We start from the raw sequence: 27,367 nt of genomic DNA, 5'->3' as shown, positions 1-27,367 counted from the left end.
CATTCTTTATACAGATTGGAGGTCTGTGGTTTGTCAGAGATCAGCTGTGATTATCTGGCAGCAGCACTGAAGTCCAACCCCTCCCATCTGAGAGAGCTGGACCTGACCATCAACTGGCTGCGGGATTCAGGAGTGAAGCAGCTGTCTGATCTTCAGCAGAGTCCAGACTACAGACTGGAGACTCTGCGGTAAGTAGAGTGATGGAGTGAGTGGGTGGTGCTGTCAGCAGTATTGTACTAAACACAGTCAGTATGAAACAAAGATCCAGGGTTTCCTGTAAAGCTGCAGCTTCTCAGTGAAGCTGTGAGAGGAGAACGGTGACAGGCTTCAGGATTGGACACCAACATTTCCTGTTTCTGACCTTTATGGTCACCATAGTAACGGCTGACACGCTCTGATCAAACACTGTCAACAGCCAATCAGCTCTCTGAACAAAGCCGCATGCAGAACAATGACTGCATTCATTTCCAAGTTTAAAGCAGAGAAGAACACAGTCTGTAGGTGAGGAAAAATTTAGTGAGAGCAGATGTTTGGATGGAATTCATCCAGTTAACAGCTGGAACCGTCCATCTGGATTGTTGGGCTTGTTGGGTTCAATATTGAGGAGGGGTAGAGGAGGTAATCAACTTTCAAAATAACAATACTGATCCGGCCGGGTGGGGAGATCACCGCTGTACGCAGACAGCGCCGATCCCCAACTTACAGAGCATAAGCAGATGCTTTATATACCATCAGGGCTTAAATTTACTGACGCCCCTTAAACGTCACTCAGATACAGTTCATACATAGGTTTCAAAATCACAATGACTTTTAACACAGTTTAAAAGAACATTGTCTCCGTCTCCACAGCAGATGCTTCCTGTCAACATTCTGACTTTCACTTCTCGTCTGGAACACCAGACCCACACCCTGCAAAAAACTGTTCCTCTTTTTGCAGAGACAATTTTGCAGTTGCAAGCAAACATGATTAACCTCTCGCCTATAAATGAGTCTATCTATTGTGTGAGTGTGTGTGGGTGTCAGCATGAAATGCAGTCAGTTTCACCTCTCCCCTCACCAGCTGAACCTTGTAACCTTTTCCCCCAGACAGAAGGCCAGCACGTACACATTTAAGATTATAACAAGCATTCAAAAGCATTTAGGATTATTGATTTAACTCAACAGTTTAACGTGGTTATAACTGCACCTCTAATAAAGGCTAATTGGGTACCAATATGTTTAAACATCTGAATACAATATCAATACTGTAAACTGTATGATTAATGCAATGTAATGATGATGATCATTAACAATAGCAGCAAAATATTTCTCTAATCCCTACACTCCCTCTCTTGGTGACCCTCTCTTTCCTTAAAAAGAGGGTCACCACACTTTACTTGTGTCATTGCTCTGACCCTCTCTAGCAGTCTTGTGGCTCAGCCAATCAGACAACAACCTCATGTCATCTAGGTGGTCCAGTAATAAACGTCAGCTCCCACTTGAGAACACTCCATGCATGAGATTAGGTTTTTTTCTGGGTCCCTCTCTTGTGGTCCGTCAGGTCTCTGGCCTCCAAGATCCTCACCCCCTGTGGTAGCCGAGATGTCCTGCAAAGGGAACAAAACACCTTTTCCTACGCCTCCCTAACTTATCATGTTCATCAATTGTTCTCTTTATTCAAACTTGGTTCAACCTATTATGTCTGGGACTCTTTGATCAAAAGCATGAACCTAATTATCTTTTGACTTATTAACTATTATTTATACTTATTCTTCAACGTTACTCATCTCAGTAATCATCATTTTAACACTCTTAAAGCATTGCTTTCACGTCCCTGCATATGTTTCCTGTTGCTCGCTCTATTTTCCCTTATCTGATCATTAACATCCTGTACACAAAACTGTCGCTGCTGCAAGTGCCTCAACTCTGACCTAATAGTCACCTTTCACAATAGATCACAAGAAAATCATTACAAGCGCCTATTCCACCGAAAGATCAAAGAGAGAACAACCAACAATCAATTAAGTTTAAACATATAAGCAATTACTAATACATAAATTTCATCATAGCTAAACGCTGCCCAAAAACAGCTCCAGTGTGTTAACACTAACTTCATTTTAAACTCACATTTCCTGTGTCATAACCTGTTCTTGATATAGCATCTTTATTTCATTTTGCTCCTCTATAAACTAGAGTTAGCTTCCACAGTGGCCTCTTTTGTTAATGGCACGAATTATATCAACAAGTTTCTCCTCTTTCAGCCAAAGTCAGTTATAAGCTAAATGAATTTCAGGCCTTTGGCCTGACAGGTTTATGGATTCTATGTGTTTGTACGCATGTGCGGCCTTCTATGCTCTAAGCCTCCCTCAATATATCAACTGAGACATCGCGCTCAGTGAAGTTTACAACCTTCAATAGACTGAGCCACAACTCTTTAATAAGCACCAAAATGCAATATGTAAAAAATCATTTCTACGTATAAACTCTCTCCTCTATTCTAAAAATAAATCTATGTAATATCTGTATGTGTAAGCCTACATTATAACCACTTCTTCTAGAAGAAATCAAACATTTTCTACTCCTACAATCTTCACTAGTTTCCCCATATCTTTTATTCCCACAGTTTCCCTTAAAGTTTTGTACACTGCTTCTTATAAACACCGGCATTTTATCTTCTAAACAGGATTCAGTTCACTTTAATCCTTTAACCTTAACATAAAAATAACAATTTCTGCTTCAGTTTTAGCATATCTAGATTATCAAAAACCCAAAAGTCATAAAATGATCCTAAAACCTATTTCCAATCAAACCTTAAATTCCCCCTTTTTTGACACATCTCATGTGTCAAACTAAATGCTCAACTAAAAATGCTTCACCCAAGCTTAGGAAATTAAAAAAAGTTAGTCATCCCAACTTTGGTCCAGTCACACAAATTCACTCACATGCATTCACACCAGGTTTTTGCTAATAGTGGAGACTCCCGCGCAAGTAATCATATTCTCCACCCTCAGCAACATGAGCTCATTCATTTGTCTTATTTTGTTTCTAGGAAAATAGTTCTTTATGCTTTTGGACTGGATTGAATCGCTACAATCCTTTTAGACAGGGACTTTCAACCTGATTAGGTCCCCACAGGTAGCCTTCTCAGCCAGTTGTAATCTGGAAAGCCGACCTTATATTTGCTCTCCCGAGAGTTTGTCAGAGCTGTTATTCACTGTTCCAGGCCTGCTTAGAACAAGATGAGAAATGAGAGCTGATTATTAGCTCATCAAAACACAAAACAAAAAAAACACCTGACAGGTTTTCTTTAAGTGCACTGTTACAAAAATAATGGGCCCCTCTTAGACATGTCCATGTTTACTAAAACTCCCTCTATTAAAACAAGAAAAACCAAAAACAACCCAAACCTAATGGACAGAATCAACCCATCACTACAACAACAACCTCAAAAATCTTAAACACACAAAAGTTTTGCCACCAGAGTCCTGACACTCCCAGGTCAACTGACATAATTTGACCTCCTCAATACACCGAAAATCTTGTTAAAACCACACAATTTGCACACAACAATCGCCCCCTTTATGCACTGTAACATACTTAGATTCAGCATAAGATGTAAACCCAATACAACAAAACCCATTACAACAAAACCTGTGTCACGATCCTGGGTCTTATGACCCAGCGTTTTGAGTTTTAGTTCATTTTGATGTTTATAGTTTATGTTTAAGCTCATTAGATTTCTATGTTCATTTGCTTATTATATTCCCCTTGTGTTTTCAACCCTTGTGTTAAGTCTCCTTTATTCTTCATGTGTTTCATGTCTGTTTCTTATGTTGTCAAGTTTATGTAGTCATGTCAGTGTTTCATTTTTTCCTATTTTATTTTGAAAGAGGTCCTGTGCTTTGGTGGTCTGTTTTGCTCTTTCCCTGTGGGCGTCGTTATGTTCATGTTGTGTCTACTTTGCGTTTCTGTCCCATGTTTCAGCTCCGTATGTTCTGTCTCAGTTGGTGTTAAGTTTACATGTTTTGAGTTCAGTCAGTGTGTTTCCTGTTTTACTTTGAAGGTCCACGTCTCATGTGAGTGTTTCTAGTTTTGCTTCCCTTGTCTCGTCCAGCCTGATTACTCCCAGCTGTGCTCTCCTTCTGTGTCTCATTCCCTCGTTATCCCTCTGTGTATTTAAGCCCTGTGTTTCTCTTTGTCAGTGTCGTAGTCTACCTCATGGCTGTGTTTCCTTGCGTTTTAGTTTATCCATGTCCTAGTTTAGTTTTCCATGCCATCCTGCAATAAAGCAGCTTTTTGAGTTTAATTTCGTTGTCGTGAGTCTTGCGTTTGGGTCCTTCTCCTGCCTGGACACAGCCGAAACATGACAACCTGTTACTTTACCATTATATTTCACCAAGTAATCCTCTTCAGTCACTGCTCTGTTTCCTCAATTGAAAGCCTCAGTCACACACACACACAGGAAGCCTCTTCGTCACCACTCACTCCAGCTAATTTGCATACTGAGTCATATCTCAAGACGGTGCCGTAATAAGAGAAATACATGTTTAAACCTTACCACATTATTGAATTATTTTCATTTTCTTTCTATACTAATCACTTGCTTTGATCAATCAGTACAAGAGCACTCCTAAGTCACTCTTATAAAAACTACTTTAATCACTTTTCTTTTCCGTAACTCACTCCCTTTGTCATATAGCTTTCTTTGAGTTATTCCTCAACTTCAAGCTCCAAGTGTATTTTATTAAACATTCACACCATTTAAACACTCATACAAGTAGCAAGCTGCTTTTCATTGCGTATGTTTGTGTTCTTAGCCTGGTTTAATCAATATCTATGCATTAATCTTCATGAGCTTGTCCTTGTAAGGTTAATGCATTTTCTGCTTGTGTATGTGATTTTGCATATGTTGCTTTTTGCAGTGTTTCCGACTCCTTCACAATTCTCCACTTAAACAGTCAGTTTTCTCTTTCCCAAATTTGCTAACCCAAATTTTAATTTCCCACCTGAAATAACAGCATTCCTTGTCCTCAGCCATAGGTCAGAGCTTGCTTGTAAGGTTCATGGACTCAAGTGCTGTGAACAATTCAACCAGAAACTTGCCATAACATGTCCAGTGATGTTAACCTATAACTTTCTTCCGACCGCTGCATGTGGAAAATTGATCCAGGTCTGCTTTGCCCTTGAAAATAACACAACTGAAACATTTTCATTATTATCATGAGTGCTTAAACTACCCGTTTCTCTCTCTCTGGTCAGAAATACCAATTTATGTCATGCATGTAAGTGTAAGCTGCTTCTTCATTGCATTTATGTTATGTGGTCATATTAATTGAGTGTAAGCTGCTTCTTCATTGCATATGTATGTTATAACCAGGCTTAATTCATGCATCTTTTCACTGATTTCTGCATTCAAACTATCTCACTTCTGATTCTTTCCAAAAATAATTTCACATGTAACAATTTGTGTAGGTGTGTTTTCTATTTTCTGTTTACCTCTTTGTTGTGATCTGGGGGACATCTCTAAACCATCATGAGTTCAGGCTTCAATTTCAACCCAATTATACCCTGTATCCTCGCAGTCGAACTCGTCTGGGCTTCACCTCTCACTGGTCTCCGTCTTCTCTTCACATTGTGGCCTTAAATCTCCAGCCACTTTAGTCCCAAGTCTACTGTTTGCTGCTTCTCTGTTTCTTCTCCGTTGGTCTTTTCAGTATTTTCCTTTTAGATCAAGTCCCAGTCTGGCAAAATATCACATTCAGTGCCTTCAGACAGTCATGTCACACTGCTCTTACCAGCCTGCAGTTCACTGTGCATGTTTTCATCACGTGGTTTCTGCTTCTCTGTTGTTACTTTCAGTCGTCTCTTTCAAGATTGCTCCAAGCCTGGCAAATCTGAAAATCAGTGTCCAGTGCTTTCCCACAGTTCTTTATCCCACTGTTCAACTGCCCAGCCTGTAATTCAGAGTACATGTTGCATCACGTGCTTTTCTTACATGCTGCTGGTGTTGTCAGTCGTCGTCAGTGTTAATGGTTCAGTTGCACTGTCTTTTGCCTGCTGTTAATTCTTCAAGTCCACGATGTTCTGTCGGTCTTCATCAGGAGATTAACGGTCCTTTGAGCTTCTTCTCAGGATAGGGACAAAGTGAGAGGTCAAGCTGTAAAATTTTAGCCAAAACCTGGCCTGTTTTTTTCCCAATTCTGTTAATCTATCCTTTTGCCGCTGTACTCAAGGTTCCAGGTTGAGAGAAGTCCACCTGTACTGACACACTAAAGCATACATTTAATATCCTTTTCATTTCTTCTCTTAAAACCTCCATTTGATTAATCTGCCTAGAATTTAACTCGTCTGTTTCTCTCTCTCTGGGTTGTCCCTTGACACAGTCAGTTCCTTTTATGGGCATGTAAAGTTCCTGTCACACACACCATTTACTGTTGCACATGCAGCTGCTCAGAGCCATATTTTTTGTTCCCTTTATTAAAACAAGAAAAACTTCATTCCTTTCCAAGCCAGCCTTGAGTGTCCTTTATTCAGCTCATCCTCTGCTTTACTTTTACACCTGATTTTAGCTGCTTTATCTCTCTTCAATCTTTTTCTTCTCTCCCTCATAACAAGACAGCTTCTTCTGCCTGAGAACATGTTGGAGTGATTTACTGCTTATTGGGGAAAATACTTCCTGTTTCCAAAGTAATCCCCATTTTTTCCAGAAAGAAACGTAAGTAGAAATCGATGATCTATGTGAGAACATGAGCCTTTAAAAAGTCCCAGTGGGTGCAGTCAAAGCAGTCCCTCAGTCCCAGTATAGAGTCTTTGGTCCAGACTGGAACAACTGTGTGCCCAGTTTGAGCTCTCTTTAATGCTGTCACCTGACAGACCCAGAGGGCCAATCACATCACATTTAGAAGCTCCCCTAATGGAGCCACAACACATGTCCAATACTTAGTCTGTCTTGTTGGACCAACTGGAAGAAATGATTCAAGGACTTAGTCACAGAACACAGATTCAAATCTCCAAAATCCAACTGGCTGCATCAGGACATATAGTCTGAAACTCTGCACAGTTTCCTGTTTGAAGCTGCTTCCTGTTGGCTTCAGCTGTTTGGAGTTTCCATTTTCTAAACTTCTACATTCTGAACCTTCTTCAGCTCTGAACAGATGATGAAACACTGAATGATTTCAAGCTCACACTTTGTCTAATAAACTTACATCTTTCATTCTTTATACAGATTGGAGGTCTGTGGTTTGTCAGAGATCAGCTGTGATTATCTGGCAGCAGCACTGAAGTTCAACCCCTCCCATCTGAGAGAGTTGGACCCGACCATCAACAACCTGCAGGATTCAGGAGTGAAGCAGCCGTCTGATCTTCAGCAGAGTCCAGACTACAGACTGGAGACTCTGCGGTAAGTAGAGTGATGGAGTGAGTGGGTGGTGCTGTCAGCAGTATTGTACTAAACACAGTCAATATGAAACAAAGATCCAGGGTTTCCTGTAAAGCTGCAGCTTCTCAGTGAAGCTGTGAGAGGAGAACGGTGACAGGCTTCAGGATTGGACACCAACACTTCCTGTTTCTGACCTTTATGGTCACCATAGTAACGGCTGACACGCTCTGATCAAACACTGTCAACAGCCAATCAGCTCTCTGAACAAAGCCTCACGCAGAACAATGACTGCATTCATTTCCAAGTTTAAAGCAGAGAAGAACACAGTCTGTAGGTGAGGAAGAATTTAGTGAGAGCAGATGTTTGGATGGAATTCGTCCAGTTAACAGCTGGAACCGTCCATCTGGATTGTTGGGCTTGTTGGGTTCAATATTGAGGAGGGGTAGAGGAGGTAATCAACTTTCAAAATAACAACACTGATCCGGCCGGGTGGAGTCAAACAATGATTTTTAATGACACGCGTGGGGAGATCACCACTGTACGCAGACAGCGCCGATCCCCAACTTACAGAGCATAAGCAGATGCTTTATATACCATCAGGGCTTAAATTTACTGACGCCCCTTAAACGTCACTCAGATACAGTTCATACATAGGTTTCAAAATCACAATGACTTTTAACACAGTTTAAAAGAACATTGTCTCCGTCTCCACAGCAGATGCTTCCTGTCAACATTCTGACTTTCACTTCTCGTCTGGAACATCAGACCCACACCCTGCAAGAAACTGTTCCTCTTTTTGCAGAGACAATTTTGCAGTTGCAAGCAAACATGATTAACCTCTCACCTATAAATGAGTCTATCTACTGTGTGAGTGTGTGTGGGTGTCAGCATGAAATGCAGTCAGTTTCACCTCTCCCCTCACCAGCTGAACTTGTAACCTTTTCCACCAGACAGAAGGCCAGCACGTACACATTTAAGATTATAACAAGCATTCAAAAGCATTTAGGATTATTGATTTAACTCAACAGTTTAACGTGGTTATAACTGCACCTCTAATAAAGGCTAATTGGGTACCAATATGTTTAAACATCTGAATGCAATATGAATACTGTAAACTGTATGATTAATGCAATGGTAATGATGATGATCATTAACAATAGCAGCAAATTATTTCTCTAATCCCTACACTCCCTCTCTTGGTGACCCTCTCTTTCCTTAAAAAGAGGGTCACCACACTTTACTTGTGTCATTGCTCTGACCCTCTCTAGCAGTCTTGTGGCTCAGCCAATAAGACAACAACCTCAGAGGAATGGTCTATTCAGAGGAATGGTCTATTTGAAGAGTTTCAGTCAGGTTTCAGAGTTCATCACAGCACAGAAACAGCTTTAGTGATGGTTACAAATGATCTTCTTATGGCCTCTGACAGTGGACTGATCTCTGTGCTTGTCCTTCTTGACCTTAGTGCAGCATTCGATACTGTTGACCATAATATCCTATTAGAGCGATTAGAACATGCTGTAGGTATTACAGGTATTGCACTGCAGTGGTTTGTATCGTATCTATCTAATAGACTCCAATTTGTGCATGTAAATGGAGAGTCCTCTTCACACACTGAGGTTAATTATGGAGTTCCACAGGGTTCAGTGCTAGGACCAATTCTGTTTACATTATACATGCTTCCCCTAGGCAGCATCATTAGAAGACATAGCATACATTTTCACTGCTATGCAGATGACACCCAGCTCTATCTGTCCATGAAGCCAGATAACACACACCAATTAGTTAAACTGCAGGAATGTCTTAAAGACATAAAGACTTGGATGGCCACTAACTTTCTGCTTCTTAACTCAGATAAAACTGAGGTCATTGTACTCGGCGCTGAAAAGCTTAGAAATATTGTATCTAACCAGATTCTTACTCTGGATGGCATTACCTTGGCCTCCAGTAACACTGTGAGGAACCTTGGAGTCATTTTTGACCAGGATATGTCCTTCAACGCACATATTAAACGAATATGTAAGACTGCGTTCTTCCATTTGCGCAACATCTCTAAAATTAGAAATATCCTGTCTCAGAGTGACGCTGAAAAACTAGTTCATGCATTTATTACTTCCAGGCTGGACTACTGCAATTCATTATTATCAGGATGTCCAAAAAACTCACTGAAAAGCCTTCAGTTAATCCAAAATGCTGCAGCAAGAGTACTGACAGGGACTAGAAAGAGAGAGCATATTTCTCCCGTTTTGGCTTCCCTTCATTGGCTTCCTGTTAAATCCAGAATTGAATTCAAAATCCTGCTCCTCACATACAAGGTCTTAAATAATCAGGCCCCATCTTATCTTAATGACCTTGTAGTACCATATCACCCTATTAGAGCACTTCGCTCCCGCTCTGCAGGCCTACTTGTTGTTCCTAGAGTATTTAAAAGTAGAATGGGAGGCAGAGCCTTCAGTTTTCAGGCCCCTCTTCTGTGGAACCAGCTTCCAGTTTGGATTCGGGAGACATACACTATCGCTACTTTTAAGATTAGGCTTAAAACCTTCCTTTTTGCTAAAGCATATAGTTAGGGCTGGACCAGGTGACCCTGAATCCTCCCTTAGTTATGCTGCAATAGATGTAGGCTGCCGGGGGATTCCCATGATGCATTGAGTTTTTCCTTTCCAGTCACCTTTCTCACTCACTATGTATTAACAGACCTCTCTGTATTGAATCATATCTGTTATTAACCTCTGTCTCTCTTCCACAGCATGTCTTTTATCCTGTCTTCCTTCTCTCACCCCAACCGGTCGCAGCAGATGGCCGCCCCTCCCTGAGCCTGGTTCTGCCGGAGGTTTCTTCCTGTTAAAAGGGAATTTTTCCTTCCCACTGTTGCCAAAGTGCTTGCTCATAGGGGGTCATATGATTGTTGGGTTTTTCTCTGTATCTATGAAGCGCCTTGAGGCGACTTTTGTTGTGATTTGGCGCTATATAAATAAAATTGAATTGAATTGAATTGAATGTCATCTAGGTGGTCCAGTAATAAACGTCAGCTCCCACTTGAGAACACTCCATGCATGAGATTAGGTTTTTTTCTGGGTCCCTCTCTTGTGGTCCGTCAGGTCTCTGGCCTCCAAGATCCTCACCCCCTGTGGTAGCCGAGATGTCCTGCAAAGGGAACAAAACACCTTTTCCTACTCCTCCCTAACTTATCATGTTCATCAATTGTTCTCTTTATTCAAACTTGGTTCAACCTATTATGTCTGGGACTCTTTAATCAAAAGCATGAACCTAATTATCTTTTGACTTATTAACTATTATTTATACTTATTCTTCAACGTTACTCATCTCAGTAATCATCATTTTAACACTCTTAAAGCGTTGCTTTCACGTCCCTGCATATGTTTCCTGTTGCTCGCTCTATTTTCCCTTATCTGATCATCAACATCCTGTACACAAAACTGTCGCTGCTGCAAGTGCCTCAACTCTGACCTAATAGTCACCTTTCACAATAGATCACAAGAAAATCATTACAAGCGCCTATTCCACCGAAAGATCAAAGAGAGAACAACCAACAATCAATTAAGTTTAAACATATAAGCAATTACTAATACATAAATTTCATCATAGCTAAACGCTGCCCAAAAACAGCTCCAGTGTGTTAACACTATCTTCATTTTAAACTCACATTTCCTGTGTCATAACCTGTTCTTGATATAGCATCTTTATTTCATTTTGCTCCTCTATAAACTAGAGTTAGCTTCCACAGTGACCTCTTTTGTTAATGGCACGAATTATATCAACAAGTTTCTCCTCTTTCAGCCAGAGTCAGTTATAAGCTAAATGAATTTCAGGCCTTTAGCCTGACAGGTTTATGGATTCTATGTGTTTGTACGCATGTGCGGCCTTCTATGCTCTTAGCCTCCCTCAATATATCAACTGAGACATCGCGCTCAGTGAAGTTTACAACCTTCAATAGACTGAGCCACAACTCTTTAATAAGCACCAAAGTGCAATATGTAAAAAATCATTTCTACGTATAAACTCTCTCCTCTATTCTAAAAATAAATCTATGTAATATCTGTATGTGTAAGCCTACATTATAACCACTTCTTCTAGAAGAAATCAAACATTTTCTACTCCTACAATCTTCACTAGTTTCCCCATATCTTTTATTCCCACAGTTTCCCTCATATGATTGTTGGGCTTTTCTCTGTATCTATGAAGCGCCTTGAGGCGACATTTGTTGTGATTTGGCGCTATATAAATGAAATTGAATTGAATTGAATTTTATTATTTGCTTCGAGCCCTGTGTACAGGAGCTGCATGCTAAAAGATCTTTTGTTAAAAGGGTTGGCGTAATAAGCAAATGCTTCAGCCAATACCTTTTGATTAGCCTTGTCTCATGCTTTCTTGCTTTGTGGTAAATCTTTGTTCTGTCTTCACTGAGATATTTGAATGCTAATCAATAAAAAAAACATATCACTTAAAGTTTTGTACACTGCTTCTTATAAACACCGGCATTTTATCTTCTAAACAGGATTCAGTTCACTTTAATCCTTTAACCTTAACATAAAAATAACAATTTCTGCTTCAGTTTTAGCATATCTAGATTATCAAAAACCCAAAAGTCATAAAATGATCCTAAAACCTATTTCCAATCAAACCTTAAATTCCCCCTTTTTTGACACATCTCATGTATCAAACTAAATGCTCAACTAAAAATGCTTCACCCAAGCTTAGGAAATTAAAAAAAGTTAGTCATCCCAACTTTGGTCCAGTCACACAAATTCACTCACATGCATTCACACCAGGTTTTTGCTAATAGTGGAGACTCCCGCGCAAGTAATCATATTCTCCACCCTCAGCAACATGAGCTCATTCATTTGTCTTATTTTGTTTCTAGGAAAATAGTTCTTTATGCTTTTGGACTGGATTGAATCGCTACAATCCTTTTAGACAGGGACTTTCAACCTGATTAGATCCCCACAGGTAGCCTTCTCAGCCAGTTGTAATCTGGAAAGCCGACCTTATATTTGCTCTCCCGAGAGTTTGTCAGAGCTGTTATTCACTGTTCCAGGCCTGCTTAGAACAAGATGAGAAATGAGAGCTGATTATTAGCTGATTATTAGCTCTATTATTAGCACCTGACAGGTTTTCTCTAAGTGCACTGTTACAAAAATAATGGGCCCCTCTTAGACATGTCCATGTTTACTAAAACTCCCTCTATTAAAACAAGAAAAACCAAAAACAAACCAAACCTAACGGACAGAATCAACCCATCACTACAACAACAACCTCAAAAATCTTAAACACACAAAAGTTTTGCCACCAGAGTCCTGACACTCCCAGGTCAACTGACATAATTTCACCTCCTCAATACGCCGAAAATCTTGTTAAAACCACACAATTTGCACACAACAATCGCCCCCTTTATGCACTGTAACATACTTAGATTCAGCATAAGATGTAAACCCAATACAACAGAACACATTACAACAAAACCTGTTACTTTACCATTATATTTCACCAAGTAATCCTCTTCAGTCACTGCTCTGTTTCCTCAATTGAAAGCCTCAGTCACACAGACACACAGGAAGCCTCTTCGTCACCACTCACTCCAGCTAATTTGCATACCGAGTCATATCTCAAGAAGTTGCCGTAACAAGAGAAATACATGTTTAAACCTTACCACATTATTGAATTATTTTCATTTTCTTTCTATACTAATCACTTGCTTTGATCAATCAGTACAAGAGCACTCCTAAGTCACTCTTATAAAAACTACTTTAATCACTTTTCTTTTCCATAACTCACTCCCTTTGTCATATAGCTTCTTTGAGTTATTCCTCAACTTCAAGCTCTAAGTGTATTTTATTAAACATTCACACCATTTAAACACTCATACAAGTAGCAAGCTGATTTTCATTGTGTATGTTTGTGTTCTTAGCCTGGTTTAATCAATATCTATGCATTAATCTTCATGAGCTCGTCCTTGTAAGGTTAATGCATTTTCTGCTTGTGTATGTGATTTTGCATATGTTGCTTTTTGCAGTTTTTCCGACTCCTTCACAATTCTCCACTTAAACAGTCAGTTTTCTCTTTCCCAAATTTGCTAACCCAAATTTTAATTTCCCACCTGAAATAACAGCATTCCTTGTCCTCAGCCATAGGTCAGAGCTTGCTTGTGAGGTTAATGGACTCAGGTGCTGTGAACAATTCAACCAGAAACTTGCCTTAACATGTCCAGTGATGTTAACCTATAACTTTCTTCCGACCGCTGCATGTGGAAAATTGATCCAGGTCTGCTTTGCCCCTGAAAATAACACAACTGAAACATTTTCATTATTATCATGAGTGCTTAAACTACCCGTTTCTCTCTCTCTGGTCAGAAATACCAATTTATCTCATGCATGTAAGTGTAAGCTGCTTCTTCATTGCATTTATGTTATGTGGTCATATTAATTGAGTGTAAGCTGCTTCTTCATTGCATATGTATGTTATAACCAGGCTTAATTCATGCATCTTTTCACTGATTTCTGCATTCAAACTATCTCACTTCTGATTCTTTCCAAAAATAATTTCACATGTAACAATTTGTGTAGGTGTGTTTTCTATTTTCTGTTTACCTCTTTGTTGTGATCTGGGGGACATCTCTAAACCATCATGAGTTCAGGCTTCAATTTCAACCCAATTATACCCTGTATCCTCGCAGTCGAACTCGTCTGGGCTTCACCTCTCACTGGTCTCCGTCTTCTCTTCACATTGTCCTTTGTGGCCTTAAATCTCCAGCCACTTTAGTCCCAAGTCTACTGTTTGCTGCTTCTCTGTTTCTTCTCCGTTGGTCTTTTCAGTATTTTCCTTTTAGATCAAGTCCCAGCCTGGCAAAATATCACATTCAGTGCCTTCAGACAGTCATGTCACCCTGCTCTTACCAGCCTGCAGTTCACCGTGCATGTTTTCATCACGTGGTTTCTGCTTCTCTGTTGTTACTTTCAGTCGTCTCTTTCAAGATTGCTCCAAGCATGGCAAATCTGAAAATCAGTGTCCAGTGCTTTCCCACAGTTCTTTATCCCACTGTTCAACTGCCCAGCCTGTAATTCACAATTCTTACATGCTGCTGGTGTTGTCAGTCGTCGTCAGTGTTAATGGTTCAGTTGCACTGTCTTTTGCCTGCTGTTAATTCTTCAAGTCCACGATGTTCTGTCGGTCTTCATCAGGAGATTAACGGTCCTTGAGCTTCTTCTCAGGATAGGGACAAAGTGAGAGGTCAAGCTGTAAAATTTTAGCCAAAACCTGGCCTGTTTTCTTCCGAATTCTGTTAATCTATCCTTTTGCCGCTGTACTCAAGGTTCCAGGTTGAGAGAAGTCCACCTGTACTGACACACTAAAGCATACATTTAATATCCTTTTCATTTCTATTCTTAAAACCTCCATTTGATTCATCTGCCTAGAGTTTAACTCGTCTGTTTCTCTCCCTGGGTGCTCCCTTGACACAGTCAGTTCCTTTTATGGGCATGTAAAGTTCCTGTCACACACACCATTTACTGTCGCACATGCAGCTGCTCAGAGCCATATTTTCTGTTCCCTTTATTAAAACAAGAAAAACTTCATTCCTTTCCAAGCCAGCCTTGAGTGTCATTTATTCAGCTCATCCTCTGCTTTACTTTTACACCTGATTTTAGCTGCTTTATCTCTCTTTGAGCAAGTTTCTGTGCCTCTATCTTTTTCTTCTCTCCCTCATAACAAGACAGCTTCTTCTGCCTGAGAACATGTTGGAGTGATTTACTAATCCAGGGCTGCTTTTTGTGGAAAATACTTCCTGTTTCCAAAGTAATCCCCATTTTTCCCAGAAAGAAATGTAAGTAGAAATCAATGATCTAAGTCAGAACATGAGCCTTTAAAAAGTCCCAGTGGGTGCAGTCAAAGCAGTCCCTCAGTCCCAGTATAGAGTCTTTGGTCCAGACTGGAACAACTGTGTGCCCAGTTTGAGCTCTCTTCAGTGCTGTGACCTGACAGACCCAGAGGGTCCATCACATCACATTTAGAAGCTCCCCTAATGGAGCCACAACACATGTCCAATACTTAGTCTGTCTTGTTGGACCAACTGGAAGAAATGATTCAAGGACTTAGTCACAGAACAGAGATTCAAATCTCCAAAAACCAAATGGCTGCATCAGGTCATATAAGTCTGAAACTCTGCACAGTTTCCTGTTTGAAGCTGCTTCCTGTTGGCTTCAGCTGTTTGGAGTTTCCATTTTCTAAACTTCTACATTCTGAACCTTCTTCAGCTCTGAACAGATGATGAAACACTGAATGATTTCAAGCTCACACTTTGTCTAATAAACTTACATCTTTCATTCTTTATACAGATTTGAGCTCTGTAGTTTGTCAAAGATCAGCTGTGATTTTCTGGCAGCGCTGAAGTCCAACCCCTCCCATCTGAGAGAGCTGGACCTGTTGGGAAACAGCCTGAAGGATCCAGATGTGAAGCAGCTGTCTGATCTTCAGGAGACTACAAACTGGAGACTCTGGGGTCAGTAGAGTGATGGAGTGAGTGGGTGGTGCTGTCAGCAGTATTGTACTAAACACAGTCAGTATGAAACAAAGATCCAGGGTTTCCTGTAAAGCTGCAGCTTCTCAGTGAAGCTGTGAGAGGAGAACGGTGACAGTCTTCAGGATTGGACACCAACACTTCCTGTTTCTGACCTTTATGGTCACCATAGTAACGGCTGACACGCTCTGATCAAACACTGTCAACAGCCAATTAGCTCTCTGAACAAAGCCGCATGCAGACCAATGACTGCATTCATTTCCAAGTTTAAAGCAGTGAAGAACACAGTCTGTAGGTGAGGAAGAATTTAATGAAAGTAAATGTTTGGATTAAATTCCTCCAGTTGACAACTGGAACCGTCCATCTGGATTGTTGGGCTGGTTGTTGGGGTTCCTACAGAGCTCAGAGTGGATGCACCAAGGTTCTTCTAATGAATGAAATTCCAAACTCAAACTAGGAGGGAAAAACATTTTTTATTCTTTTTTTAATTTTCTTATTTTCATCAACTTCAATAAAAATCCAAAGATTAGAAAAAGTGAAGCAACAATGAGTCCTAGTACAGTCCCAGCACTGAAGTTCCTGCTGCTCTTTATATTGGATGTGCTGCATCACTGACTGACAGCTGATGAAGAGTCTCTGGAAACACTCGTTTATCTCCTCTGCTCTTCCACCTTCTCTCTGCAGGTGGAGGCGATGATTGTAAACAGGACGGTGTGTGTGCTGAGAGAGGAGTAGCTGTGTCCTGATGATCCAGAGAGGTTGAAGCAGCAGCAGCTTTTGTGTAGAGATGCTCTGACTGGGCCATGTTACTGGGAGGTGGAGAGGAGAGGAGAGCTTCATCCAGCAGTGACTGACAGAGGAATGAGAAGAAGTGCAGATAACTGTGAGTGCTGCAGAGTGAACTGCTCTGAGAACAGCTCCACTGTCAGACACAATGTAGAGTCCAGCATCGTCCCTGTGTGTCCCTCTGGATCTGACAGAGGATCATCAGTGTATCTGGACTGCTCTTCTGCTGCTCTGTCCTTCTACAGTCTCTGCACAGTCTCTGTCTGACTCTGGCTTCAGACCCTCCTGGATCAAACTCACCTGGAAAGACTTTCAAACATCACTCAATAGATTTGAATACAGAATATATTTGATATATACTGTAGATGTACTGTAGAGTTGCAGTTTGTCACTTGTAAATACAGTCTGTGAGCAGCTATGAGCTGAAAGATGTTTCTAGAAACACAAAATGATTTGACTCTTCTGTTGCTTTTTCATATATTTCCACAACATTAATATTGATCCCACCTGTCTCACCTGTTTCATGCTTTTATACATAATAACAGGACATGTGTGATCTGAGCACTGCTGTGGTTGCTGTGCTGCACGTCTTCATTTAGATAACAGAGACATCTAGTGGTTCAGAGGGAGAACTGCAGGAGGTGGAGCTGTGTTTTAGCATGGTAAACCTTTTATCTTTTAGGCGCAGAAACAAATATGACCAGTATCAGTGTAAGATACAAAAGGTCACATCAGTTAGCAGAGGGAACAGTGATCACACAGCAATGTAAGAATAGAAACATAACCATGAAACTGGACATGTATACAGATGGAAGCAAACAAACAGGATGTAACACTAAATTAAAGCCACAAATGGGAAGAAAACAAACCCAAAGGAAAATATATTTGATCTCAGGAGTCCAAATCAGAGGCTGTGGCCTCGTACACATACCTCTGTATTGTGATTGATGACAGTCTTTCCTATAAGCCACACATTGAACATCTAATAAAGACACTGAGGCTGAAGTTGGGCTTCTCTTCCAGGAACAGATCATGTTTCACAGGAAAAAGCTTGTTGCTGCCACTTTTTTTTTTTTTACCCGCTCTGTATTAAAATGACATGATTTATATGAATGACAGTGCTTGCTCTCTTCATCTGTTGGATTTTGTCCATCATGGAGCTTTAAGATTTATAACTGTCTGTAAAGATACGATAATATATATATACATATACATATATATACACACACACACACACACACACACACACACACATATATGTATGTATATATATATACACATCACATATATACATATATATATGTATACACACACACACATATATATATACACACATATATGTGTATATATATATATATATATATATATATATATATATATATATATATATATATATATATATATATATATATATATATATATATATATATTTACATACAAGAAAGGGTCTCCAGTAGGAAGAGTTGGACAGCACCAGGGCCCGACATGGTTCACGCCTACTGGCTAAAGAAGCTGACTGCACTCCACGAGCGTCTGGCAGCACAAATAAACCAGCTGCTAGTTAACAAGGGACACCCGGAATGACTAACCGAAGGTCGGACAGTCCTGATCCCCAAGGACCCCAAGAAGGGACCGGTCCCCTCCAACTACCGACCAATAACCTGCCTCAGTAATACATGGAACCTCCTGTCAGGCATCATAGCGGCTAAGATGAACAGGCACATGGGTCAATACATGAGCGGGACACAGAAAGGAATTGGCAAGGCAAGAATACCAGAGGCGCAAACCACCAGCTACTGTTAGACAGAACAGTCAGCCAGGACTGCAAGACCAGACTGACCAACCTGTGCACTGCCTGGACTGATTACAAGAAGGCCTATGACTCAATGCCCCACAGCTGAATACTGGAATGCCTAGAATTGTACAAGATCAATGGGACCCTAAGAGCCTTCATCAAGAACTCAATGGGGATGTGGCGTACAACACTAGAGGCCAACTCCAAAGAGAGGGAAGGTAGTCAGAACTGAGGGGATTGAACTACCAGAAGGCAACATTGCAGACATAGAGGACAGTTACAAGTACCTGGGGATCCCGCAGGCGAATGGGAACCATGAAGAGGCCGCTAGAAAAGCTGCAACCACCAAGTACCTGCAGAGGGTCAGGCAAATCCTGAGGAGTCAGTTGAACGGTAAGAACAAGATCCGGGCCATCAACACGTACGCCCTGCTCGTGATCAGGTACCCTGCTGGGGTAATAGGCTGGCCAAAGGAGGAGATAGAAGCCACTGACATAAAGACAAGAAAGCTCCTTACCATGCATTGAGGGTTTCACCCCAAGTCCACCACCCTGAGGCTGGAACCATCATGGAAGGTCAGGCCCCTGCACGGTATGTACCACTGGCAGATAGCGGAAGTGGCTGATATCCAGAAATCCTACCAGTGGCTGGACAAAGCTGGACTGAAAGACAGCACAGAGGCACTAATCATGGCAGCACAAGAACAAGCTCTGAGTACAAGATCCATAGAGGCTGGGGTCTATCACACCAGGCAAGACCCCAGGTGCAGGCTGTGTAAAGATGCCCCAGAGGCAATCCAGCACATAACAACAGGGTGCAAGATGCCAGCAGGCAAGGCATACATGGAACGCCATAACCAAGTGGCCGGCATAGTGTGCAGGAACATCTGTGCCGAGTATAACCTGGAAGTCCCGAGGTCAAAATGGGAGATGCCCCCAAGGGTGGTGGAGAATGACCGAGCTAAGATCCTGTGGGACTTCCAGATACAGACGGACAAAATGGTGGTGGCTAACCAACCGGACATAGTGGTGGTAGACAAACAGAAGAAGACGGCCGTAGTGATCGATGTAGCGGTTCCGAATGACAGCAACATCAGGAAGAAGGAACACGAGAAGCTGGAGAAATACCAAGGGCTCAGAGAAGAGCTCGAGAGGATGTGGAGGGTGAAGGTAACGGTGGTCCCCGTGGTAATCAGAGCACTAGGTGCGGTGACTCCCAAGCTAGGCGAGTGGCTCCAGCAGATCCCGGGAATAACATCGGAGATCTCTGTCCAGTAGAGCGCAGTCCTGGGAACAGCTAAGATACTGCGCAGGACCCTCAAGCTCCCAGGCCTCTGGTAGAGGACCCGAGCTTGAAGGATAAACCGCCCGCAGGGGCGTGCTGGGTGTTTTTTGTTTTGTATATATATGTATATATATATATTAGGGATGCACCGATACCAATTTTTGGAAACGAGTACGAGTACAAGTACTTGCATTTCAGTACTCGCCGATACCGATACAGATACTGATACCGAGTACTTAATAAAAACATGATTTAAATTTACAGGTAACAGCTTTAGTCCTTTAATTTAACAAATTAAATTTTTTTTGTTAAAAAAAAACAAAACAAGGGACTGGTTTGGAATTAAGAACATTTATTTAAAATGAAAAGCATGTTGTATACAACATATTAGAGAATAAATAATTGTGAAAAAAAATTTAAACAGTGACAGTGCCACTCAAGTATTGTTTTCAGTTTATTGTAAACTCTGCCGCTTTGGACAAGGGGCATTAATAAACATCTTTGCTATTTAGTGCACAATATTTGAATAAACTGACAACATCCACCAACATAGAACTGTGGCAGTCAGTGCAACTGAGGTAGGTATTAACATCAAGTCTAAGATGACTCACTTAATGGAGAGAAAAAGTGAGTGGCAGGTTTTTTTTTAAGAAAATTAGCTTTTCTGCATTATCAGCAGTCAGACTGTTTCTGTTTTCATCTATAATGTGTGACACTGAGCTAAAAAGCCTTTCACTTTCCACACTGCTACATGGGGCTGAGAGGTATTTACTCGTCTGTTTCTCTGTTTGGAAGTCTCACTAGCACAGTCACAGCTGGGATGACATCAGAGGCTAGTGCGTCGTAGCTGCTCACTTTTTTAGTCAGTTCCTCAAAGGGGGCGAGGATGGCAACAGTCGTCTCCATAAGAGCCCATTGGTGAGAGGTGAGAGAGTCAGGGAGTTCGTGCTCGGACACATACACGCCCAGCCCTCGCTTTTGCTCAATGAAGGACTGGAGCATGTAATACATGCTGTTCCAGTGCATCTGTACGTCCTGCTGCAGTCTCTTTATTGGCTGGTTGAGCTGTCCCTGAATGTCCTCGAGGCGGGAGTAGGCTAAGGCGGAATGTTTAAAATGCCCAACTTTTTTCCGCCCCACTGCTATAGCATCAGCTATGCTCCTCTGTGCTAATAAGCATGGGTAAATAAGCGTGGGTAAACTCTTTGTACTCGTTGTCGTGTTGGGATTTTGGTGCTTGATTAAATTACTTGTGTTAAATGCGCTACCTTTTGAGCCTCCTCTGGACAATTTCGCTGAGCACAATTTGCAGTCCGCCTTTGTTTTCGCGTCTTTGTTTTTGTCTTCATATAGATTCAGTCTGTATTTATAATGCAGATTTTCTGCTTTTATAATAACACATTTTATATTTTCCATCATCACAGACTGACTCGGTGTGGACTCTCAAAGACTCACTGTGAAGTTGTGGCCTCAGCTCTGAAGTCCAACCCCTTCCATCTGACAGAGCTGGACATGAGTGAGAACAAGCTGCAGGATTCAGGGATGAAGCTTTTGTGTGCTGGACTGGAGAGTCCAAACTGTCGACTGGAGACTCTGAGGTGAGTTCACTGACTGCGGCTGTTGTTGTTTTTCTATATTTATGGTTGTTAGGTTCAATATTGAGGAGGGGTAGAGGAGGTAATCAACTTTCATAATAACAACACTGGTCCGGCCGGGTGGAGTCAAACGATGATTTTAATGACACGCGTGGGAAGATCGCCCGCTGTACGCAGACAGCGCCGATCCCCAACTTACAGAGCATAAGCAGGTGTTTTATACCTTCTGGGCTTAAATTTACTACACCCCTAAACATCACTCAGATACAGTTCATACATAGGTTTCAAAACCACAATGACTTAAGACAGTTTAAAAATAACATTGTCTCCACCTCCACAGCAGATGCTTCCTGTCATCTGACTTTCACTTCCCGTCTGTAAAATCAAACTGTTCCTCTTTTTGCAGAGACAGCAAGAAACTATTCCTCTTCTACAGAGACAATTTTAGAGTTGCAAGCAAACATGATTAACCTCTCACCTATACATGAGATAAAGTCTACTGTGTGTTTGTCAGCATGAAATGCACTCAGTTTCACCTCTTGCCTCACCAGCTGAAACTTGTAACCTTTTCCACCAGACAGAAGGCCAGCACATACACATTTCAGATTATAACAAGCATTCAAAAGCATTTAGGATTATAGATTCAACTCAACAGTTTAGAGTGGTTATAACTGCACCTGTAGTAAAGGCTAATTGGGTACCAATATGTTTAAACATCTGAATACAATATCAATGCTGCAGATTGTATTATTAATGCAATGGTAATGATGATAATTATTAACAATAGCAGCAAAAATAATTTCTAATTGCTCACAAGGTCTTTGATTGATGTTTGAAACTTTCTTTAGTTCCTAAATGTTCAGGATGTGTCTGAAGACAAATGTGAAGAAGCTTGAGTGCTTTCAGAAATGTTGAGTCTTTCCAAACGACTGAACAACAGTTTTTCGTTTTGGCTCCAAACAGAAGTGACAGGCTTGAGCAGGGTTCATTTAAAGGCTGACAGAAGTGGAGTGGTGACAGGGAGATGTTTGACAGGACAGTGTTTCAGCCTCCACAGGTTCATGTTGTGCTCCATCAGTCAGTGAAGATGAAGTCAGTGCTGATGAGGCTGTAGAGTGTGTGAGGGATGTGAATGAGGATGATGAAGATCTGATGATAGCAGATAAAAACAGGCTGCAGAGACTTTGAGCCATACAGGGCACACAGTGTGTGTACAGAACAGCTGAAATCATTATGGAGGCCTCACTGGAATATGGAAGCATCACAGTACAGCTTTGAAGCTTTAAAGTCTCTGATATGAGATGAGAAATGAAGCAGCCAGAGCTTTTTCATGAGTGGAAATCCACTGTGACTGTGAGCTGCTGCTACAGCCTCCAGATTAGCCAGCAGCTCATCCTGCTCAACATTTTATCACCAACTTTAATGGAAGTGCGATGTTTTCAGCTGGAGTGATGGTCAGGGTGGCCTCCCTCTCCTCTTCTTCTCCTCTTCCTCTTTCATTTGTAAAGCCACTTCTGCTGCTTTCATTCATTTGGAAGTCCTGTAGCTGAGTTTGGGAGAGACTAACAGCCTCGGCAGCAGAGGGGAGAAAGGCTGTAACACCACCACTTTACTCTGTTCTACCTGTCACATCATTTTATCAGGAAACAAATATGCTCATGTTTTTACTATGTTTGTCTTGAAGATGTAAGAAGATCACATGGTGCTTTTTATTATTGTGTTGGTTTGTGTCCTGTCTCTTGGATTGACCCCAGTTGTGCGTGGCCCCTGGGCCTGTGGTCAGAGTGTGTGCTGGATAATCCGGCACCGGATGAGGCCAAACTGACATGGGATGAAATGTCTGTCACATAATTGAGCTTAGTGTAGTTTCATTTCTGCACAATTTAAAAACAACCAAAACTTTTTTTCTGGCTTTTCTATGTTATACTGTAGACTTTCTTTGATACTGTGTCCAAAAGGAGCAGCTTTTACTGTGAAGGGGAGGTGTCTCTATTTCCTCTTCAGGTTGGATGATGGAAGCAAATTAGTGTGTGATGTTCTTTCAGTGTTTCACTTTGTAGACGCTCCCTGAGCACTGGTCTCACAGCCAGCTGCACATAGAGACCAGTGTTGTTAGTCCAGGTCAGAAGATGACTTGTTGGAATGAAAATGAGCTTGTAGTTTGTCTGCTTTAATAATGTGACTGGAAAAAGGTGTTGGACTTCAAATATGTCCATTTCTTTCACACTTCACCTTTAAAAGTGAAGCCATGTGGTTCCTGGAAGGAAAAACCCGACTTTTTCAAGTCTTTGTCCTGTTTTTATGATAAATGTACAACTTTAATGTGAAACATTCAGAGTTTTTTCTCTTGTTGTGTTTGTTTGAAGCTGCTTCCTGTTGGCTTCAGCTGTTTGGAGTTTCCATTTTCTAAACTTCTACATTCTGAACCTACCTCAGCTCTGAACAGATGATGAAACACTGAATGATTTTAAGCACTTTGTCTAATAAACTTACATCTTTCATTCTTTATACAGATTGAGTCTCTGTGGTTTGTCAGAGATCAGCTGTGATTATCTGGCAGCAGCACTGAAGTCCAACCCCTCTCATCTGAGAGAGTTGGACCTGAGATACAACAACAACCTGCAGGATCCAGGAGTGAAGCATCTGTGTGGTTTCCTGGAGAGTCCAGGATGTGGACTTGAAACTCTGAGGTCAGTCAGCATGTTTTAGTTGTGCTGAGATGAATATGATGTGAATGTTGTGCTGACACTAAACTGCAGACATCAGGCTGATATTATACTGATCCACACTGAGGATCTTCATGGTAAAGTCTGTTTTTTTCTTCTCTGGTTTAGTCCATTGACTGCAGCAGAACAATGTTCACATTTCAAACAGTGATACTCAACGTATGGCCCGCGGCCTGCCCACCTTTCCTGATTCAGAGAGAGGGGACCCTGATTAACTGTGTAGCTTCTTCCTCACAGTTCTAAGTATCAGACACAACAATGAATAATCCACAGCTGACTGTCTTTAGCAGGTCAAAGGTCACGGCACACAGCAGACAGTGGGAAATATTCTAACTCTGATCATTTATCAGCACATATCCATATGTATAAAAACAAAGCTGACACTGTGAGACTTGATCAGAGGTGTGATCATCACAGCAGAGGCCTTTGTGTCAAAGTCACTGAGGATCAAACGGAAACACATGAAGCAGATTTTCCTCTTCTGGCTTTTTATAGAAGATAACCTTCAAAATCTTCTGCAGTCGATCAAAAACTGAAGCAAACCATTAATCAACATGTGAACATGAGCTGATGCTGCTGAAGTGAAGCAAAGTTACAGAGGTTTGATTACAGACACAGCTGAGAGTTTGTAATCTGTCATCATTTTAAAAGTTCCACACTTTGGCTCAGGCGATTAGAGGATCATCAGGGGGTCCTTTTGTCCCTCTGTGGGGGGACACTCCCACTAGGTTTATATCTGGGACTCTCCACCATTTGACCTTAGAACTGAAGAAGCTTCTCGGATGAGAGGTGAAACGTCTTCAAGTAAGTTCAAGAAGTCCAGACGCTTTTCTTTGCAAGCTCCCTTGATCATTTTAAAAGGTTTAAATTTCTTCAGTATTGAACAGCAGAAATGAGGCTTTGTTTTCGGAGGCCGACAGCAGTGAACACAACAGCAGACTGGTGCGTAATAAGCAGTGAATAATGCAGAAAACACATTTTTGAAGGTAAACTGTTCTTGAAGTACACTGAGAGAGAGAGCTGTGCAGGAAGTAAACGTCAAAGTCAGAGAGAATTCATGACGATGTTCGTCAAACGTAAAGCAGAGTTTGGATCTTCTTTTGCTGCTGGTTCACTCAGTTTTGGTTGGAGACAGATGAAACCTGCAGCTTCAGGATCTGTGAGCTGTCCACTTTCAGCCCCGACGGCGTGTCCGTGTACGTGCCGTCGAGTGAACGATCCACGCTCTGTGTTTCCATCTTTGTGTATTTAGCTGCTCTCATTTACTGTTTTATCTGTTTGGTTGTTGTTGAAATACTTTTGTGAGCTTTAACCTGAGATTCTGGCAAAATACATTTATATTAAACATCGATTCAGGATTCAATCAACATCGTTTTATTCCAATTAAAACCATTTAAATGGGAAAATCCATTTTTTTACAGCCGCCTCTAATGCTGGGTAATGTCAGCTGGTCCATGTGCAGCTGGCTGTGAGGCTCAGGGAGCGTCTACAAAGATCAACACTGAAAGAACGTCATCCATAAATATTGAGTAATAACTGGACTCTCATTCAGCGAGACTCAAATGCCTTTAAACATCAGCTTATCCTGCTGATCCAAGTCCAACACTGAGTTTGTAAAAACATGTTTGTCAATTATTTTGTTTGGTTTCTGAGGAAAAAGATTCAATAAGTTGCTGCTAATACACAACATTTTATAATATTTCCTCATAACGCTCTTTTGTCTGACCATTTGATCCCATTTGAATTTGCAATAAAGGATCCACAGAGTTTGGTGACAATAATGACAGTAGATGTTTGTGTGAAAGTGCTGGAAGCAAATGAGTGTGTGATGTTCTTTCAGTGTTGCACTTTGTAGACACTCCCTGAGCACTGGTCTCACAGCCAGCTGTACGTAGAGACCAGTGTTGTTAGTCCAGGTCAGAAGATGACTTGTTGGAATGAAAATGAGCTTGTAGTTTGTCTGCTTTAATAATGTGACTGGAAAAAGGTGTTGGACTTCAAATATGTCCATTTCTTTCACACTTCACCTTTAAAAGTGAATCCTTGTGGTTCCCGGAAGGAAAAACACGACTTTTTCAAGTCTTTGTCCTGTTTCTATGAGAAATGTACGACTTTAATGTGAAACATTCAGAGTTTTTTCTCTTGTTGTGTTTGTTTGAAGCTGCTTCCTGTTGGCTTCAGCTGTTTGAAGTTTCCATTTTCTAAACTTCTACATTCTGAACCTTCTTCAGCTCTGAACAGATGATGAAACACTGAATGATTTCAAGCTCACACTTTGTCTAATAAACTTACATCTTTCATTCTTTATACAGATTGAATCTCTGTGATTTGTCAGAGATCAGCTGTGATTATCTGGCAGCAGCACTGAAGTCCAACCCCTCCCATCTGAGAGAGCTGGAGCTGAGATACAATAGCCTGGAGGATCCAGGAGTGAAGCAGCTGTCTGATCTTCAGCAGAGTCCGGGCTACATACTGGAGACTCTGCGGTAAGTATAGTGATGGAGTGAGTGGGTGGTGCTGTCAGCAGTATTGTACTAAACACAGTCAATATGAAACAAAGATCCAGTGTTTCCTGTAAAGCTGCAGCTTCTCAGTGAAGCTGTGAGAGGAGATCAGTGACAGACTTCAGGATTGGACACCAACACTTCCTGTTTCTGACCTTTATGGTCACCATAGTAACGGCTGACACGCTCTGATCAAACGCTGTCAACAGCCAATAAGCTCTCTGAACAAAGCAGCACGCAGACCAATGACTGCATTCATTTCCAAGTTTAAAGCAGTGAAGAACACAGTCTGTAGGTCAGGAAGAATTTAGTGAGAGCAGATGTTTGGATGGAATTCCTCCAGTTAACAGCTGGAACCGTCCATCTGATTGTTGGGCTGGTTGTTGGGGTTCCTACAGAGCTCAGAGTGGACGCACCAAGGTTCTTCTAATGAGTGAAAGTCCAAACTCAAACTAGGAGGGAAAAGCATTTTCATCAACTTCAATAAAAATCCAAAGATTAGAAAAAGTGAAGCAACAATGAGTCCTAGTACAGTCCCAGCACTGAAGTCCCTGCTGCTCTTTATACTGGATGTGCTGCATCACTGACTGACAGCTGATGAAGAGTCTTTGGAAACACTCGTTTATCTCCTCTGCTCTTCCTCCTTCTCTCTGCAGGTGGGGGTGGTAAACAGGACGGTGTGTGTGCTGAGAGAGGAGCAGCTGTGTCCTGATGATCCAGAGAGGTTGAAGCAGCAGCAGCTTGTGTGTAGAGACGCTCTGACTGGGCCATGTTACTGGGAGGTGGAGAG

The 27,367-nt window shown here is 41.4% G+C and overlaps 1 protein-coding gene across 1 annotated transcript; it reads left to right on the top strand.

Moving 5' to 3' along the window:
• On the top strand, positions 1–27,367 carry LOC146520864 (ribonuclease inhibitor-like; the record flags this gene model as incomplete). Its single annotated transcript, XM_085157633.1, has 6 exons — positions 1–188; positions 7,205–7,378; positions 15,706–15,792; positions 23,954–24,037; positions 26,386–26,559; positions 27,234–27,367. Coding segments are annotated over 6 exons (720 nt in total), but the record flags the coding sequence as incomplete, so codon positions are not given.

The sequence above is a fragment of the Neolamprologus multifasciatus genome, chromosome 4 (assembly GCF_963576455.1).
Source record: "Neolamprologus multifasciatus chromosome 4, fNeoMul1.2, whole genome shotgun sequence".
NCBI lineage: Eukaryota > Metazoa > Chordata > Actinopteri > Cichliformes > Cichlidae > Neolamprologus > Neolamprologus multifasciatus.
This window is presented reverse-complemented; position numbering and strand designations above follow the sequence as displayed.